Genomic DNA, 13,983 nt, shown 5'->3' with positions numbered 1-13,983 from the left:
GTACCTCCAGCAACCCTATTTACTGTATCTCTTGCAGTAAATGCCCAGTTTCTCTCTACATTGGAGAAACAAGAAGGAGACTTGGAGACCGCTTCAGAGAACACGTCAGGGCTGTGAAGATTAAAGATCTCTCCAAGCCCATTGTTTCTCATTTCACCTCTGATGGCCACGGCCACTCTAATCTCTCCGTCTGTGTTCTCAAAGATGGTTTTCCGAACTCATACATCAGAAAGACCACCGAAACCAAACTTATCCTGCAGCTAGGATCACACCTTCCCCCTTCTCTTAACGACAGACTACTATTCTACTAAATTTTCTCCATTCATTGGAAGTTTCATTTCACACCTCTCCACACCTATCCTGACTTCACACCTCTTGATTTCTGTCCCCTGCTCCTGCCTCTCACCCCTCCTCCCTCCCAGCCTTTGCTCTCCCACTACATTACCTTTGCCTACTGCCTTGTCTCTCTCACATCTGAAGAAGGCTCCACGGCCAAAATGTTGTGTTTTCTCTCTTCTTTTTTTCAGCATGGAATAAACCTATTACTTGTTCCATTCCAGTATAGTGACAGGAACACTATACTGTAAAAAGGTGCCGTCCGAGATGATATATTAAAAACCGAGGTATTGACTCTCCGTGGACATTAGAAATCCCAGGGTGTTTCTCAAAAAACAGTAGGGGTGTTAACCCTTGTGTCCTGGCCAAAATATTCCCTTGGCCTTTACCAGTCGTGGCCTCCTAATAACTCCCATCCATGAATTGGCTTCATCACTCTGTTCTCCTCCTCTCTGATAGCGGGTGTGTACTGGTGCACTATGGCTGCCGTCGCATCATCCAGGTGGGGTGGAGGGGAGTCCCCATTACCTGTAAAGTTCTTTGGGTGGAGTGTCTAGAAAAGCACTATTTAAGTGTAAGGATGATTTATTATTACACATGAAGAAGGCTCCATGGCCGAAACGTTGTGTTTCTTTCTTCTCTTTTCAGCATGGAATAAACCTATTACTTGTTCCTTTGCAGCCTACGCATGCTGACGCAGTTACCCACCTGATTTATTATTAGTTAATTTTGGTTTCGTATAATAATTATAATAATAGAACTAAATACAGGATAGAATAGAATGTAGGGCAATCAGACATAGGTCCTAGTAAAAACGTGAGTTTTGAGTTTAGATTCGAAGACAGTCAAAGAATTTGTCTCTGCAAGAGTTGGAGGAAAGACATTCAATAACAAAGGAACAGCGACGGAAAAGACAAAGTCACCAAAAGTCCCAGATTTAGTCCTAGGTATTGTGTACTATACATTCCACTGAAATTTCCAAAGGGAGTGAAAGAGTCTGTGAGTGACTGTTCAAGGTATAGGGATGGATGAAGGCTATCCTTATGGAGTATCCTGGGTTCAAGATATGGGAGCACAGAGCTGTCGGCACACCTTGATCATTAGCGCACTCAATTTGTCCCGGTAACTTTTCTGCTGAAACCATGGATGCTGTCCAAGTTATTATTGCTTGCTCTCATTCGATTTACGTGGTTAAATAAATAAAACGACATGCATTTAAAAAGTAGTAAGAGATTAAATTGCAATTTATAATTTCTGAAAGACAAGTGCTCTCACTGAACAGTCGAGCGGCTCCTATTAAGGTGGAAAGACACACTTGTCCTGTGACTGTGAAATGCTGTAGTTTTTATTTGGGTCGAACATAATGAGTCCTGAGCTTATTCGGTTTTTTTTGTGACCCGGCCAGCAGAAAGATCGAGTCAGGGAAATAACTGCTCTCCATTCAAATAAAGTCGCTTGGTCACTACGTTACTATCATAAATTCAAGAAACGTCATCACCCCCCAGACGCATGACATTGCCGCATGAACTTTTATTTTTACTATTGCTTTTTTTTCTACAACAAAAAGTACTGCAAATAAAGATTTCAGATTTCAGATTTTTTTAGTCACGGTGAACCGCACACCATGAAGGGAACCGACTGCCCGCAATTTTGAGACAGCAGCGCCATCTTCTGTCCTCCTTGTCAGATTCTTTACACAGCCTTAAATGGTGAAAAATTGCTCGTTACCGCGAAAGGCAAATGAAATCGATAAATTATGTGTCCTTTTTCACGCTTTAATGCAACTCAATGAGGCCAGGGTAAAAAAAAAATGTGTTTCAGGATGTAAGTGGTTATACAATTGTGACTGACCTTTCAACTAAAGATCTTGCTGGGGTTGGTCTTCCCTATAGCTCAACAGATGTTGGCGCTACGCTGGGACCCTCACACTCGCTGTCCTGACATTGTGGGCTTATGTTGATTTAATTTATATGGAACATTAAACGTCTAGGATCTATGGTGCCACGGACAGACGGTAGAGGCTTTGAGCGCTGCTGCTGCTGCTAAGAGCAGGTCCTTATTAGGAGCTGTTTCGTCTGTTTACAGCAGGGGGAGGTTCCCACTGATAGCGGGGAAAGAGCGAATTGTTCAAAACATACAACCTAACATTCTAGCCCTCCTTATGTTGTGGAATTCAAGAAGCAACAATATGTGCTCAGTTTCAAGTATTGCTTTTTAAAAAAACATTTAGAATAAACAAAAGACGGGAGGGAGGAAGTTTCTCAGTGACATAATGCATACATAGCTTAAAAAAATCTTTATTTTGAAATAAACAACCGACAAAGCAAATCTTTTATAAGGCACTGTCCGGATTCTAGAAGAAATATATTATATAAAAATGCTTTATTATTAATATACATAATGAATTGTCTTCAGGTAAAAAATATAAATATGCACTTTAATCTTGAAATCTCCCCCTGTTCACCCAGAAATGAGAACTACAAAACCAGAGATTTTTAAATTTTATGGTCTGTTAAATTTTCCTTTTTTTTTGTTGAGTTTTCAGTTAAGAGCTCATAAAGCAGTTCAATAACATAACTGTGTGGCTTTAATGAAATGAGAGCTGAAGTAAAACAAACAGCCTTTGATAAATAAAGCCTGAATCCTCCATTATAATGACGTGTACTCTTCCTTCTATAGTTGTTAATTTTTAAATATTTTAAATCGAGGGTTTGAAACTCAGAGCCAGAGGGCTGCAGATACTGAAAAACTGGATCAAGGCTGTATTATATATCATCCAATGTAAAACATCTTGGTAGAACTTTAAATATTTGTTGCTGGATCAATGATGTAACTGAGACCTCGGCCAATATTCTGTACAATCTTGGAGACATCTGCCAGTGTCAAATTTAAATCCTGAAACTTTCTGGAGGTTGTCCATTGAGTAGATGCAGGCAGGAGACTGCCTAACAGAAAGCACCCATCAATTGACACCTAGAATTTGTGATTAAATTGAAATTTCGATTTAATCCAGACCCCTGAAGCAGGAATAAAAATCTCTCTGGCCCTCTCTGAATGCCTGTCAAAGTCAGGATGGCTATTGTTTCTAAGCCAAACTACACATTTTCAGAGCATGTAGTAAAGACACAGTGGTACCTATTAAGGAAAAATACTCTCTAAGTTAACATGTTCAATGAAACAGTAGTTTGCAAGTAAAGAGGGTCAAAGCTGCGGCATGTTTCTAAACCAAATTGTTTCCATGCCAGGGCGAAGAGTTCAACAGCTTTGTAATAATGTAGGTTGTTTAAATGACTTCTTCCTTTCTTCTGCAGCCCAACCAGAGACCGGAGTTTTAAAGGGAGATTCCAAGGCTGACATGGCCAATAAAAAAAGAAATGAATTAAAAAAATTATTTACATTTTTTTTTGCTTTGCAAATGAATTAAGCTATTTAGCATCTTCAAAACAACAATAATAAAAACAAAAATCTTTGGCACGATAATTTCCCTGAACAGACTGGCTTCATAAAACACTGCTTAACTAACCTAAGCAAGGATCAGCTATATAATTACAGGTGACAGAATAGTGTTCTGCAGCAATACAGAATACCGCAAGTGCCCTATTTTGCCTACTAAGAGTTTTAACGCTACAGCTTTATAGGAGTGTATACAAATTGCATATTAATGCATGCTTATTATGTAAACATCAATGTCAGCAACATTCTATGAGACAGGAGTGTCAAACACCATTCCATAAGGAATACAAGAACTTCTGATTTCCCTGATTTTTCAGGTCATTTGATGAAACCCATTTACTAGACAGATTGGACATGTTTTAACTTTAATTTAAAGCTGCAAGAAAGGCTGTTTCATATGGGCTCTACATTTCAAATCGTTCAGGGATCGACTGTACAAGACCACCATGGGACTCAAGATGTACAATAAGAAAACAAAATAATAAAAAACACTCCAGTAAAGAGTGTTCGGAGATGAGAGCAATGTTTGACAACCCATCAGCCCTGTAGGAGTGGAGGATGACACAGCTGAAATAAGGCAGTGCCTGCAATGACATGTTGGAAGTTCAGAAATGACAATGCTTTGTCAGTTGCTGGATTTAATAGCTGTTGGGAGGAGTTATCTTTTTGTAAAGAACAATCATGGTACACAAAAAATAAATGTTTAAGGCAGGGCTATCCAATTTTTGTCTTAGAGGACTGCTGCGCCTGCAGGTTTTTATTCATATCCAGTACTTAATTAGCTAAACCAACTGGTTATTAGATTAATTGTGTTGTTGCTTTAAAGAGATCTAGAAAACCTTTCCAGATCGGGGGGGAGTTCAACTGTGGTAAATGTCCATTGATTTTAATTCCATATCCTTTCAGTTGCCACTGCAAGGACAACTCCAGCATTGCGTCCAGCAGGGGGCGGTATGGTTCCTTCAGTTCCAAACAGCAGGAGCTTGGTTCCATATGTATAAGGCAGGAGTCCCCAGTCATGACCCTAGAGGGCTGGTATATCATACACCTATTAAGACCTGAGAGCAGTTGGTAAAACTGGTCCAGTCATGTCAATAATTTGATCGAGATTGTTAAGTGTTCAGCTTGACTGAAAAACCATAGACCCTCTGGCCCTCCAGGACCAGAATTGGAGGCTCCTTGTATAAAGGAAAGAGTACATCTGTAGGAAATAAGGAGAAGGAGAGCAGCCAACAGACCCCTAAATAAAAGCTAATATCTTGACAAGGTTGCTACACTGCAATACGGGGAAGCTCACTCAACCTAATCTCTCTGCCTTCTGCCCCTTCCCAAGGGCTTCTGTTCGAATTGTAGAAACAATGCTCAGTTTTCCAATGCCCTGTTCGAATCCTTCCGGGAGTCTCCCAATCCATTTTACTTAATAAAATTGTATATACATACTTAACAACAGGCGCATCCAGCAGATTTTATAGGTGTATCTAATTATCCATCTTCTTAAGATCAAGGAAAAGCTTTAATTTCTCCAATTATGCAAATCAGGAGTTAAAAATCCATGGATTACTAATATTTCTTCATCCCCTTATAGAAAACCACCATCTCTGTAATAACGCACAACAGAGACAGATGAAGATGTTTCCTCATTAGAGCAGTGACAGCCCATTATGACCTCCTTCGCTGAGTAAAGCCAAGCATCAGAAGAGCAGGTACAGTATGTTTCCTGATTATTTGTAGCGTTCCTATAGGCTGCTCTCACACCGCAAACACAGTGAGTTGACCTGAGCAGTACTGTAACTAGCAAAGTAGCTCTGATTGTCAGCTTCTTGGCGGGTGGGGTTGTTACATTGCTATTTATCTGAAGTTCCAAAAATGTTTTGCCATTAGAAATGCCCTGTTGAGAGTCATTGGATTGTAATACCTGCAGTATCCCGTGCAATGCTCTAATTGCCATTATCCCTTTCTGAATAAACTATTTCCCTTTTCTAGGCAAATCATTGTATAATATTAGTTGTCAGGTATTTGGAATTGTTACCATTATTCTTCCCACTAACTGTATTAGATTCTTTTGTAGCTACAGTCAGTAAACCGAACAATTCTAACGTATGAATGCACACCCTCAAAGTTGAAATCGCTCTTATTACTTACAGCATTGTTTGTTACGTAGGCAAGGGAATGGGCACAGATATAGAAGGGTCAGGAGGTGTAGTTTCTCTTTGTCAGTCCACTTAGAATCTAATTGAAGTTCTCTCTTGTTTGTTCATATCTATCTACAGCAATGCTCAGACTCCACCAACCACTTAGGGACCCCAGATGTGTATACAATATATGCAAAACAGACGCTTAGTTTCCCTTTCATCTGACGTGCCTTAACACACAAGAAAGAAGGCCTTCTGAGATCTCCTTTCTGTTTTAAAATGAAATGTCATATTGATATTAACACTTGCTATCCCAGATGTATAAGAGTTATTGAAAATGTGTAAAGAATTTTTGAAGGAAGTTCATGGATCAGCTATTCTCGATTCTGGGAACACAAACTAGGAACTTCAGCTTACGTTTTTTCAGTCATCATTCTTTTCCGCAAAATGTTCGGATTTAGTTTTCATTCCATTTCACTAAGTTCCCTCCTCAGCACCTCCCTGTGTATGTCAGAGACACTAAAGAGTTTACATAGACAAGCTAAAACAAATGGATGGAGGGCAGATTGAGTCTAGAGGACTGACTGTTCCAATCATTTGTTATTCAAAGTCAGGTGCTTTCTCAGCTAGAGCAACGAGGACCAACCAGTGAATCTTTTTATCTTGGAGAAAAGATATAACCTTCAGAAATGTTGAACCATGTCCTCGAAATCCTGAATCCAGGATCAAAATGTGGTCACACAGACCAAAATCTGAAATTACATCTCGGTGATGACTTCAGGACGAATATAGGGGCAGTTCTTCACAGAAACAGTGGAAAGTCAAGCCTGCACAGAGCTAAATGCAATGGTTTCACATCAGATTCACAGACATCTTTCCTTAACTGATTATATAGATATCAATCTGTTTCTACAAAATTGTCCAGTGCTGGTGGATTGAATGGGATTCTGTAGTTCCTTTTCCCTTGACTGGTTGTGGGTCATGACAGTGACCACAATATAGGTGAACAGTGTGGGCTGAAACAGCCCTATTTCTTTAAAACTTCCAAGAGTCTTGCTCTGAGATGACTGTCATTCAGACAGTGGTCTCACTCTTCCAAATGCCACTCTTCATGCCCACTGACACCTGCGAATGTTCTGTCCCACTTGTGTCCAGCTCCAGCCCTGAACCTTTCAGTGTCCCATTCTGACTGGTCCCGGGGGAGAAGCTCCCGTTGCCACTGTTGAGTGGGAAGGAACAGCGTTTGGCCTCCTTCTCAGCGGCCGCCGCCAGCTTGAGGTTATCCCGGCTGGCACTGCGTCTCTGAGCTCCCTGTGTTGCCACCCTGCTGGCTACAGAGGGCAGCAGCGGAAAGGGCTTCTGTCGGCTGCCGCTGCTGCCCCCGTCACTGCCCTCAGAAAAGCTGGTAGCAGCCGCCTCTCCCACCCGCCACCCATTGGCCAGTGGACTGGTGTGGCTTTCTGATTGGCTGTTGTGGATGCTCCCATTCTCACTGGAAGCATGTTTGTGGCCTAGCTGGGGAGTGGTGAGTTGTTCCACACCCAGAGGTGCTAAGGCACCCAAGCTGCCCCCTCCTCCTCCACTACGCAGAGCTTTTAGACGGTAATGTCCCCTGCCCTCCCCTCGATGGTGATACAGACCAGATGCCCCTTGCTTAGTCCTGTTGCCCACCTTTCTTCTCTGCTGTTGACCAGGGGCTACAGAACCTACTGTTGACAGCAGATTGTTGTTAGCATGTTTGACGTTATTCTCTGTGCTGGTGCTGGTGTTGGTGGCACTGGGGGTACGGGTGGCATTGTTGGTGTTGTCTTGTGCCACCTGTAGCAGGTTAGTGAGCTTGCAGGGTCCTGGACCAGACAGACTACTGATTCCACTTGGGGTGGAGGAAGATCTTGCTGAAGAAGAGTTGTGGGGCTCCCCCGGAGGAAGACAGCCAACAAAGATTTGAGATCCACGCTCCGAAGTGTTGGTCTGTGCTCCTGTGCCAGCAGTACAAGGATGCAGATAGGCTGGTATAGGCTGGGAGCGGTGGTAACCTGGGCAGCATCTCAACCAGGTGGTCTGGACGTCAAGCCTGCGCAGGCAGTGGTGCACCAGCAGGAAGATGCCAAGTACTGTGGTAGCCACTCCATACATACAACTGAACAACAGCTGGCTTTTCCCTCCCTGCCACACTGCTAGAGCCCCACAGCTCCACAGTGCCACATACAGAACATGTGTGGTCACCACTGCCAAGAACTGTGCCTTCAAAGAATACTGGTCCTCCAAGGCCATCCCAGTATGCATAGCACCAACAACAGAGTCTGTGGAGAGCAGACTGGCACTGCCTCCCAGTGCCGGCTTACTCTCTGGAAGCGGTGAGGAGTTGGAAGACGATGACCCAGGAAGATCTTTGTGACTCTGATGCCTCGGACCTTGCAGGCAGGAGATAGTGCAAAGGAAGTAGGCCCAGCTCACCAGAACTGCAAAGCCTGCTGGGACAAAAAAGGCACCCAGACTCGGTCGCCACACCAACCAACAGCTGTTAGGGGAAAAGCAGAAACAAAAAACGTTAGACTGGTAAGCTGAAGAAGAGGCTCATTAATAAAGAAATTCACGGAAGACACTCACAACACTATAACCAATATACAGTATCTAAGTGAAAAGTGAAATTATCTTCTCCTCATAGGGAATAAGCGGTTCATAATTCTCTAGAGTTTCAAGGATTAATGATTTTTTCCCTCTTTTAGGCTTATAGGAGGTTAAGAATTGAACCTTTCCGGAAACTGTTGCGAGAAATTCAGAGGTGCTAACTTAATGCATGAATTAAAACACTTGATTTGATTGAGTTTATGTTCTTCCTAGCTGGAACGAAATCTCATTAGGCACTAATTCTAAACACACTGTTGCTAGGTGCCCAAGTATTAGTGTGTAAAAGTGACTCACTATGGGCTGCCGTCACCATAGTTGTTGATGTTGACAGCTGCGGTGATTCCACAGATGATCAGAGGCACTCCTCCCGCGATTAAATAGAACCTGATAGAGGGACAGAGGAGAGGTGGAGGAATGGCAGAGATTGGCAGCGAAGAGGAAGGGCATAATGACAAGAGGGTGAGGAGAAGAACACAGAGAAGGAAAGCAGAGCAGTATTAATGTTACTTACCGCAGTTCTTACAACTTCTTATCTCTACTGGAGAAAACTCTGCCCTCCTTCAGTTATCACTATTATATGTATTGTTAACGTAGTAAAAAGGAGGAAAGGAGAAGTGTTGATTATGCTTTTGTTAAGGTACTGTGACTTACCAAGATTAGCTATTACAGTAAGGCACTACTGCACTGGAATTCTATTTAATTCATAGCTCAGCAGAAGAAGAAGCTTATCACCTTTTCATATTAACACAGTAGGGGTGCTGGCAGTCAGACCAGGGGTTTCTCTAGAAAAGCTTGAACAGATTTCACTTGGTGAAATCAGGGTTCCCGTTGGAACAGTCGTGCCCATTCTTCAGCTCTTTGGAGAACTCCAAAGCATTCTAAACGCCTATAGCTTCCTTTCAGTGGTCTACAGCTGTTGTGTTCTAATAACCATGGGCAGCCCTGTGACTAACACATGCTAGTTCTCAGGTTTCCACTTTTACCTTTGTAGCGTGTCACAATGGCCTCCACTGTCACTGTATTCTTGCAGAACCTTTTTTGTCAAGTTACAGAATGGCAGGATATCTTAGCGGGGGGTTATAATCCCCCCCCCCCCCCCCCCCAGGGCAGTGACATTAGAAATGTGACCCTGAAATCGAGTGGGGTGCAAGAGGAGAGTTGGGAAAGGTGAAAGGTCAGCTCTGCAGCAGGAGGTCACAAACAGAAGTGCGGAATGGGTGACAGCAAAGGCACCCAGCCAAGAGTTATGATCCTCATCTCGTTGCCTCAGCTAATCCATTCGTTGTACATTCCTCTCCTCAAAGAGACATGCCTCCCACTGCCACCCCTAGGCATATTATGCTTTTGAATGTCCACATGGTGTTTCTCTATGCTTTCCCTTTACGGAGGATTTTTGAATTTTGCAGCACAATGCTTTGTAAGCGTTTTTATTTCTTGTCCTGGGGCCGTGCTGACTCCTGCCACACTCGGTAACGTGCAGTTATATCACTTGCCCACGCTGCCCATGGGTCCTGATGGGTGCTTGATGACATCACTGACCTGAGCATGGGGCGCTGCGTGGGGGGGACAGGCAGCTCGTCCTCCGGTTGCCGTGGTGACTGCCACACCGCCTCCTTGTAAATGACCCGGGCGCTGATCCCGATCCAGAGCAGCGTGGACAGGGAGGAGTAGTGCAAAGCGATCCCCACCTGAGAGGAGGAGAGAGGCAGGAGCGTTTTACACAGTCCTTGATCAGATCCAGAACGTCGGCCATGATCACAGCTCCCCCAGTGAAAAGAGTGACAGGAAAGTGTCCATCAGTTGCAGGACCTTACTACATGAACACACGAGGGGTTCTGGCAGTCCGACCAGGGGTTTCTCCAGAAAGCTTTGACAGATTTCACTTAGTGAATGAAATCAAGATTCCTTCCAGGTCGAACAGACTTGCCCACTCTTCAGCTCTTTGGAGAATGCCAAAGCAGTTTAACTCCTATACGCCAAAATATATTAATCTTCTATATGCCTAAAAGAGGAATAAATCATTAATCCTTAAATCTCTGGAGAACCGAGAACAGTTATGTACTATTTATTCCCTATGAGGAAAAGATAATCTCACTTTTTACTCAGAGATATTGGTCATAGTGTTCTGACTGTCTTCCATGAATTTATTGGCGAACCTCTCCTTCGGCTTACGAGTCTTTTCCCTCTAACATTCCCACGACATGCTGTAAACCACTTGGTCAGACTTACTGCCTGGCACACTACTGGGTAACTGGTGAGGGTGATGCCACCGGCAAACACAGCTGTCGTCATGGCGATGTGGAAGCACATGTTGAGCAGAGCATGCCAGCTCTTCCTGGAGATGCGGATGGAGCTGAAGGGAATGACAGAGGAGTGTAAAGGGCGTGTTAGACAGTGCTTCATGTTATCATTACATACTGTAGATAATACCTTTATACTGTACAGTCTACCTTTCTTAGTGGAAACATTTCCCCCAAGCTGAAGCACAAGTAATTGCATTTAATTTGTTTTGGTGGGGTGGGGATGTGCAAAAGTGTGTCCCATTGTGAAGTCGTAAAGTACAGTTTTTCTTTAATACTAGTGTTATTTTTGCTGCTACAAAAATGCCACCTTGGAGTTCTAAAGTTCCTGATGTCCTTAAAAACATCAGATGAAAATTAAAGAAAAACTCATGGTTTAAGGTAGCATGGGGAAGCTGCAAATATACCCTGCACGTTTACCACAACGAACCATCCTGGTGGATGCCAGGAGAGGAGTACATGAATTCACCCCTCAAGTGCAGGGGTGTGCTCTGGAGTCTACATCTGTGCTGCACTGTGCACATTCGGGCCCATCGAGGCGTGAGAGGGGTACCTGTGGTGGAGGATGTATGTGATTATCACGGTGAAGAGACACAGCAGCAGCAGGGCCGTGCACGTGTAGACCACAGGGTGCAGGACTTCCACCGGCACTGCGGCTAGGCTGGGGAACTCTGGCAGATCCTGGAGAGAAACAGGCCAGCGTCACGCCCGGGAAACAGGGCCGCAGGGCGCACGAACAAGAGACTGGGGGACCTCGCTCCGCGACTGCGGAGAAGCCAGCACCGGCTGCTGAACGTGTGGAGCTTGTCGTCTTATTTTTCTGTAGGTTTACAAAGATTCGTGTGCAAAGCTGAAGAAAAGTTAAATATCTGGTGTACCGTTTGTACAAGAGTCTGCTTCAAATGTTGTTTGTACAACAGCCTGCTTCAAATCATAAAGCTTCAAATAGAATACAATTGTTTACATTTACAGTGCATGAATTTTTGCACTTCAAATATTGCAATTTAGCTAAAGATCCTATACAGCACAATGTTAAGCTCAGTACTTATTTTCCACTTAACTAATAAAAGTACTTTACCTTTACAATGTTCTACATGAATATTAAGTGGGGTGGCATGGCAGTTGGTGCTGATATCTTAAAATTGTGATGTCCTGGGTTCAACTGCAGAGTAGGGTGTCTTCTTTACGGAGTTTACTTGTTCTTTTCACATTTAGGTTTTTCTCTGGATGCTCTGGTTTTCCTCCATCATCCAGCAATACACTGGCTAGGTCAACTGGTCTCTCTTAACTGTCCGTGTGCGAGTGTAACCAGCAGTGGCCTGCTGTCTTATCCAGAATGTAGTAGCCCTGGCTTGTGCACTATGCTTCTGGGATACTCACTGCATTTCTGAAACCAGTATCAGGGAGATGCAGAAAGATGTCTTCTGAAATGAATGAAATACATAGCAAAAGAATGGACATACCCCTCTTAAAGTCCGTCTGCAGGAATTGGTCATTTTCGGATTAAGCAAAATAAGCAGGACAGTTTATATTATTCTTCGACAAATGGCCTAGCAGCTTTCAGAAGAGGATGCTCAGTGTTCCAACTGAAGGGCGATTTCTGAAAAGCCTAGCTGTTCTGTTAAAGCACTTCTTGCAGAAGTCTGAATGAGATCTGACTGGTCTTATCTTTGGCCCCGGATATACATTCATTTGCCACGGACTTCCTTGTTTTCAAAGACCAGAAGGGAGGGAGAAAGGACACACTACCTACCTGTAAGACAGCGTAGTTGCTGAAGTGTGCGCAGCGCAGGGTGGACACAGTGGAGTCACTGGCCACCAGCTGACATCCTTCCTGGCTCCAGCCGCCCTGCCTGTCCCCGGCACTGAAGCTCCAGTGGGCGGCCACAGGGGCTGAGCCCAGGAACGAGTGGCGCAGGGAGACAGCAATGGGCTCCGACTCGTTCCACATCTGACACCCATCTGACAGACAGGGACAGACAAATGGAGGCTGCCATCAAGAAGCTGAAATGCTCCTGCCCAGTGCATGCTGTGCTGCGTCCTCTTCCAAAAGTTGTTTTTCTTGTGCCAAAATACATCCGTTTAGCAGCGCCTGTGAGATCTCTCTTTGGTTCGTATGAAGTATAGAGATGTGTCATGTTGCACTTAATTTTTTTATTTTTCACATACATTCTTCCATGACATTCTTGCATGAGAAACGCGAGATACAAATCATTTAGCTGTTAAAGTTTCATCAAACCTGATGCACCAGGCCAACCTACTGTATGTCACATACTGCTGAGTCAGTGTGTTCTGCTCTAGGTATTGTGGTGCACAATTATTATCTGTGTGCTAAGGCTGCTCATTTTAATATGTCAGGACTCTGTACAGATCCAAACAGCTCATACCCAAACCAGCAAAGATGACAGGGGTGTTGACACTGCGGCGCCAGGTCTGGTCTGCCAGAGCACTGGAGTTGCCAGTGACAGGGAAGAAACGCCCGGTGCGGAAAGCCAGAAACTGCAGCTTACAGTCCGGGGGGGCGGCCGGTGGGAAGAGAGAGGGAGGGAGAGACACTGACGCCAAGGCCACGCTGTTCTGGAACCGGAGACAAAGGGACAGGAGGAGTGAGAGGGTGATCCGAAGATTGGAGTTCTTTTCACTTTCACTTCTAATGCTTGATCACTACACTGCACCAGTCTGTAACCCACCATTGCTAAACTACAACCAAGGCGCAGTCAAAGAATCGAAGACATTCGAGTAGGGAGCTGCGCCAGCTTGCGTTCCTGCAAAGGAACAGGTCAAGGTGTAGTCCCCGCTGAAGGGAAGAGACACAACGTTTTGGGTGTGGAGCCTTCTTCAGGTGTGAGGGAGAGAGGGAAAGCAGCAGATAAATAAAGCATTAGGGGAACAGAAGACAGAGTAGGAGAGAAGGGGCAGGGACCTGGGGGAAATGGGCACGCAGCAGGTGAGAATGATTGTCCACATGCAGGGAGAACAGGAGGAGAGGTTTGGATAGCCGAAATCTGCAAAGGAATAGAGTTCAATAAATAAAATAATAACAGTCAAATAATAATAACAGTTATCTAATAACCATGGAAGGAGAGAACTGATCTCAGCTTACCTCCATCTAGGAGGAGTATGATAACACA

General features: G+C 44.1%; 1 protein-coding gene across 1 annotated transcript in view; it reads right to left on the bottom strand.

Annotated features, from left to right (window-relative positions):
• Nucleotides 1-2,617: 2,617 nt before the first annotated feature.
• adgra2 (adhesion G protein-coupled receptor A2) overlaps nt 2,618-13,983 on the bottom strand; it is a 58,067-nt gene continuing 46,701 nt past the window's right edge. Inside the window, exons 13-19 of the mRNA XM_088909214.1 lie at nt 13,240-13,429; nt 12,606-12,814; nt 11,406-11,533; nt 10,782-10,905; nt 10,092-10,240; nt 8,847-8,936; nt 2,618-8,442 (exon numbers count right to left, since the gene is read on the bottom strand). Coding sequence (XP_088765340.1) covers nt 6,996-8,442; nt 8,847-8,936; nt 10,092-10,240; nt 10,782-10,905; nt 11,406-11,533; nt 12,606-12,814; nt 13,240-13,429 — 2,337 coding nt within the window. The 3' untranslated portion in view covers nt 2,618-6,995. The remainder of the gene's footprint in view (nt 8,443-8,846; nt 8,937-10,091; nt 10,241-10,781; nt 10,906-11,405; nt 11,534-12,605; nt 12,815-13,239; nt 13,430-13,983) is intronic.

This window comes from Atractosteus spatula, chromosome 2, assembly GCF_055471065.1.
Source record: "Atractosteus spatula isolate fAtrSpa1 chromosome 2, fAtrSpa1.hap1, whole genome shotgun sequence".
Lineage (NCBI taxonomy): Eukaryota > Metazoa > Chordata > Actinopteri > Semionotiformes > Lepisosteidae > Atractosteus > Atractosteus spatula.
The sequence above is the reverse complement of the archived record's forward strand: the minus strand, read 5'-3'. Positions and strand labels throughout refer to the sequence as shown.